This window comes from Danio aesculapii, chromosome 3, assembly GCF_903798145.1.
Source record: "Danio aesculapii chromosome 3, fDanAes4.1, whole genome shotgun sequence".
In the NCBI taxonomy this organism is placed as follows: Eukaryota; Metazoa; Chordata; class Actinopteri; order Cypriniformes; family Danionidae; genus Danio; species Danio aesculapii.
The window spans coordinates 58,136,959-58,143,118 of NC_079437.1; the positions used below are offsets into that span (position 1 = coordinate 58,136,959).

Sequence of the window (6,160 nt, forward strand, 5' to 3'; positions counted from 1 at the left end):
CTGTCACTGTGGTTTTTCAGGAATCAGTCTCATGCTCTCCACTCCTCCATGACCGCCACAGCATCTGCTCAGGATACGGCCTGGTCCAGGACTATGGAGACCATGGGATAATGAAAAACAAACTAACATAAGCGCAGATGCCGTTCAGATTATAATGTCTTTTGGGAAGTGTGACCGGCTCCGGTTGCCCTAATTAATGCAGACTAACAATTCTTTAGAGGATTTTATCGGTTTTATATGTATGCTAATGCAAAGAGATGTGTCTTTAATCTAGTTTTAAGCTGACAGAGTGTTTCTGCTTCCCGAACTGTGCTAGGAAGTCTGTTCCAGAGTTTAGCTGCCAGATATGAGAAATATCTAGCACCTACAGTTGATTTTGATATTCAGGGAATAATCAATTGTCCAGAATTAATTGAGCATGGTGGACGTGAGGGGCTATAATACACCAGGAGCTCCCTCAAATGCTGGGGAGCTAAGCCGTTCAGGGCTTTGTAGGTAGTCAATAAAATTGTAACATTTGTAAGATATTTAATAGGGAGTCAATGCAATGATGAAAGAACTGGAGTAATGTGATCATATTTCTTTGTTCTAGAAAGCACTCTAGCAGCTGCATTTTGAACTAGCTGAATTTAATTAGGCCAGCAGGGCAACCGCTCAGTAACGGATTACTATAGTCTAACCGGGAGGTCATGAAAGCATGACCAATAATAATTAAAAAAGTTTGTATGAATCACTATAGTTTTATTAAATGTGGCTGCTGAGCGTGCGCTTTGGAAGAAATGCCAATAAGCTTAAAGTCTAAGTTTGGTATTTTCAATAGATGTGCACAACTTACACCTGCAAATAGGAAGAAATATGCATAGGGTGTGCAAGTGGCGTGCACGTGGCGCACTCTCATTTTTCAGGCGCACCAGTTGAAATATCTCAGCTTTTTAGAATGCAATGAGCGCACCGCGATTCATGCAAGTAGAACTAACCAGTCAGCTTCACATTTTGTGTTGAATAAACACATTTCAGTAATAAAGGTAGATTAAATACCTCAGACAAACAGAACAAGGCAACGTGGTGGCGCATTAGGTAGTGCTGAAGGTCACAAGTTCGAGCAAGAAGCAAGAAGGTCGCTGGTTCGCGCCTCGGCTGGGTCAGTTGGCATTTCTGAGTGGAGCTTGCATGTTCTCCCCACGTTTGCGTTGGTTTCCTCCAGGTGCTCCGGTTTCCCCCACAGTCCAAAGACATGCAGTACAGGTGAATTTGGTAGGCTAAATTGTCCGTAGCGTATATGTGAATGAGTGTGTGTGGTTGTTTCCCAGTGATGGGTTGCAGCTGGAAGGACATGTATGCTGGATAAGTTGGCGGTTCATTCCGCTGTGGCTACCCCAGAATAATAAAAGGACTAAGCTGAAAAGAAAATGAATGAATGAAACACAGAACACCCAAACACTGCAGTGCTTTTTCATTCTCTCCATAAATAAAACTTGTATCAGAGCTGCAGCAATGGTTTGTTTGTCATCCTCTGAGAAAACAGTTGATGGTTGCCTAGTTATTAAAAGACACAAGGGGAGCACGAGTGCAAAGCTCATTGAAATGGTGAAGGAAACTACATGCTTTTGCACTTTTCACGTGAGTTTTGGGTTTCATCATCACCACCTCAGATCAGAATAACAACACATGAGAAAATGAGTGCCATGACTAGCAGCAGTGAGGAGATCAGGTCGCTAGAGTGGCTTTTTGGTTTCTTTTCTTGTTCATCCCAGCCACAAGCACTATTTTATTTAGTGACTTAAGAGACGAGATATTTTAGTTTAAATATTTTCTTAAATATTATATTGTGATCTTTTTTTTTTTTGTGCTCTTTGTGTGTTTGCATGATAATGACATGTCCTGCTTCCCTCTCAGGTGAGGAACATCGCAGTCAGTCACACCTTCAAGATCGAGAAGGCTCAGCGTGATCTGGGCTTCAGTCCTCAGAGATTCAGCCTGACGGACTCAGTGGATCAGTATCTGCAGAGTCGACCGGTGCGCTCCACTTCTTCCTTCAGCACACACCACCTGATGCTGTTGCTGCTAATCTGCGGGTTCATCGCTCTCTTCATCCGCTGTGCAGCCTGGGAATGACCAACCTCACGTACAAACCAAAGCTAGCAGTTTCAGTTAAAGGGGGCCTATTATGCAAAAATCGCTTTTTAAGGGGTTTAAGCACAGTTGTGCGAAAACAGTCTGTGAATATAATCAGCTTCTAATGGTAAACATGTATTAATATATATTTATATTAATACACTTGATCAAAATAGTCTGCAGAAACACTTTGATTGACATTCTCCCTTTGTAAGTCTCATCAGAGGAGGAAAGCCCCGTCCACTAGTGACCATCTCTCCCTCATTAGCAAAGGACAATAGTTTTGTTTTTGAATCTGTCACTATGTTGACAAGCAGGCATTTGTAGCTCCGCCCTCTTCTGAAAAGCGCACAATCTCATTTGAATTTAAAGCGACAGTCACCAAAACAACACAATTAGGATCAAAGCCTAAAAGGGGCACTTTTAAAGAGTTATAAAACATTATCTGTGTGGTATTTCAGCTGAAACTTCACATACACACTCTAGGGACATCATTATTTCACATTTTGTGAAAAGGGGCATCATAGGTCCCCTTTAAGTCTTTTAATGCCTTCTTTGTAGTTGTTTTGTAGAAATTTCACATTCTCCTTTTTAAATGTCACACTTGATGTCTCTCTTGGCCGATATATGTCACTTCCTAGGGATACGAATGCTCAAATTTAGTTCTTGAGGGACTCTTTAGTTCCTCGTTCCTGCTGATTATTCTTAAAGGGCTAGTTCACCCCAAAAATCTCATTTCTGTCATGTAGTTATCAGGGCCGGCGCGTCCATAGAGGCGACCTAGGGCCATAGGGCGGCAGAATAGTGAGGGCAGCATCTGCGACCACCACTACTTTCATCCACGGTAGCTCTCCACCCCTGGTCCACCGCGATCCCCCAACTCCTCTTGGTGCTCACTTTCATCCGCAATCACCCCACCCCCCCTCTCCCCGTCCTCACTTTCATCCGTGACCCAAAACTAACTTTCATTATTCGTTCAGCATCATCTCTGCTTGTCTCTAATTGGTGCTTATTGATGTGAGGGCGGGGCCAACCTGCCACTCATGTCAGATCAACTAATAGCAACCACAATCATCCAATCAATTCCTTGAGTCCTGTTATTCCATATTTGACTTACTTTTATTTGTTTTTTTGAATTACAATTCCATCTGTCCACTTTTTTTGCGCACAAAATCGTGTAAAATTATTACGTTTTATTATTATGTCCTGTTTTAATGGTGCATATAACTATAAACTATAATCAAAAACACAAGGCATGTTGAGTTTCACGTTTTCTTGTGTTTTAAATGTAATAAGCAGCAATTAATGTTGGTTTGAGATGATCGATGAACGTTTGTGTAAATGTGAAATATAACTTCTTGGAAACTATATCCATTTAATTGTGACTTGATGAGAAATCAATTGCTAGTTGACGTCCTTTAATATTACGCTAGTACTCAGACATTAATTAATGTATTTATTTATATGAATTATTAAATATTTATTTTATTGCTAATTAATTATTCATTTATTTATATTATTCATTTTTTATTTAATTGAACAAACTAATTAATTTGTTTATTCGTTTAATTATTTTAAATTATTTCAGTTCTGCAGCTGATGTACATTAAGCATGGTGTTTGTGATGCCGGAAAAGTTGGTGAACTCAGTGTCTACAGTATTTTTGGTCTAACAGATCAGATTATTTGCCCACAGTCTTCCACAGAGCATGTATTAATAGTCATTTAAGCAGATACTGGGGTTTCTCACATGCATACTATAAGAAATAGAGTTATATTTGTCCCAATGGTCCAGGAAAAATGTGATTTGTCTCCCCCTCAGCAACCAAATTTGAATATACAGACATATTCATATTAATGTTTAGTTATAGAAAAGACAGACATTATAGGTAGACAGACAGACACGGAAAAATAAATGAGATGGTCATTTCATCATTGTGGTATTGATCAAGTGTGAAGAATCACTTGAAGAGCCCTGTATGAACTGATGGAGTGTGTTTGGGGAATATGAGTGAGATTATAGGAGATAATATGCTTTGAAGTATTACATTGGTGTCATACGTGTTGACATTTCAGTGACATGAATTCATATCAGATGATATAGATGCAATAGAGTAGTGTGTTATGAAATGTAGATATAGCTGTTTGATGGAGGTGGTGTCAACTGTTAATGGTAATATTAATGGTAACTGGTAATGTTAGTTTGTGTACACTTTCGTGAACCAAATTTATATATTTCATTCGATTACATCTAGTTTATGAATCAGCCTTATTGAGATGTTCAGTGTTTTGATGGATATTTAGTGTTTTCTGACCTACAGTAGCATATTTCAACGTGATTCTGAAAGATGACCTGTTTTTATATCAAATAAACTGACAGTTTAGCATTCTTGCAGCAATAATTGAATGACTGTGAAAAAATGACATTCATTTGACTGATTAAATTCCATGTGCAAGCAACGGTGTCTATTATAATACAAACTATGCTTATAATTTTAATTTACTTTTAGGCTAAATGTACTTATATTTTACAAAATTGTCTTGTAAACACATGGAAAAGGCTTTTAATTTAAATCATAAATATTAAACCTCCTTTAACATTATTAATAGGCAACTGAGTGACTGAAGTTGTTGGTTTGCACAGTTCTGACGTTCATTTTCAAAGTGTCTAGATATTTTATCTGAGGTATACTTAGTAGAGCCTCTATCAATAAATGTCAAACGGTGTTCAAACTCACATTTGTAGCAGTTAACATTAAATAAAGCACGTAATCTTTACCTGAGGTGATCTTTGTAGAAGTACGTTGTTCTGCCGCGGAGTCGCTGAATTAAAAATCGTTTCTATAATAGAAATTTCGCGCGTCTTTAACATTGGCGCGATTATGTGTTCACAATAGTACGATCCATTATAGGGGCGGTGACATGTATAATATACATTCTCTATTATTTTAATTATTATTTGTGATAAAGATCGGAGCTATTTCTCCCTATTAAATGGCTGACCCGCACATAAATGTTGCTTTGACGTCCTTCAGGGGGGGGATCAAGTGTTAAATCAAACCCCCATGTACTGATTTCCCCCTGGTGTCTATAAAAGATAAAGTATGCCATTGAAATGTTTTATATTCTGAATCTGCACTTGTGATGGCAAATGTAGACTGGTGTAATCGTTGGTTTTGTCCCACTTTTGTTGCTTGTAAGACTTTGCATGTTGTTATGTTGTTTGTCATGTAAGCTACAACTGTTAAGTGTTCAGCGGTTATAAAATAATAAATTGTGTTGTGATTCCTCGTGCTTTATTATAGTATGATGTCTAGATGGTTAAAGGTTTTTTTCACCCACAAAAATGAACTTTTTCCCACACTAAAGTAGTTCCAAATGTTTCTTTCTAGATATTCAGAAGAATGTTCAGCTATTGATTTCCATAGTAGATATAATATGGAAGTCAGTGGTTGTTTATATTCTCAACATTTTTCAGTATATCTTCCTTTGTGCTCAACAAAAGAAAGAAAAAAAAAATGGGTTTTGAACAACTAGAGGATAAGTATATGATTTTCATTTCATATGCACCACAAGAGGGCGCCACGAGTCATAAAATAATGCAGAAATTCATAATGTGGCCTTGTATTTTATTATGGTTTTGTCAAAATAGAAGTTAAAGCGCTATTAGAATAACAATACACTTTCCTCTTACATCAAATAGAAATTGCTTAATTTGTAAAGCTTCTACGCTTGCTTGAGGCAGATTTTGAAACTGGTTAATGTGAATAATTGGAGATGAAAACACATTTGTGGAATGGATCTTTTTCACATTTCCAGGTTTCTCAGTAGCAGACGTCATAAGCTGGGTAAACAGAGCGCAGTTAATGGGGGAGCACAATATATATATATATATATATATATATATATATATATATATATATATATATATATATATAACAATCCTATTTGCTGAAATAATGAAAGAAAATCTCCACAATATTGTTATTAAGACTTTCAGAAAAAGGGGAAAAAATTGTGTAAGACTGATAATGGCAGCCAGAAGA

At 37.5% G+C, this 6,160-nt stretch overlaps 1 protein-coding gene across 1 annotated transcript in view; it reads left to right on the top strand.

Annotated features, from left to right (window-relative positions):
• sdr42e2 (short chain dehydrogenase/reductase family 42E, member 2) overlaps positions 1-2,115 on the top strand; it is a 50,107-nt gene extending 47,992 nt beyond the window's left edge. Inside the window, exon 12 of the mRNA XM_056452828.1 lies at positions 1,897-2,115. Within this exon, the coding sequence (XP_056308803.1) occupies positions 1,897-2,115 (219 nt within the window). The remainder of the gene's footprint in view (positions 1-1,896) is intronic.
• The last annotated feature ends 4,045 nt before the right edge of the window (positions 2,116-6,160 follow it).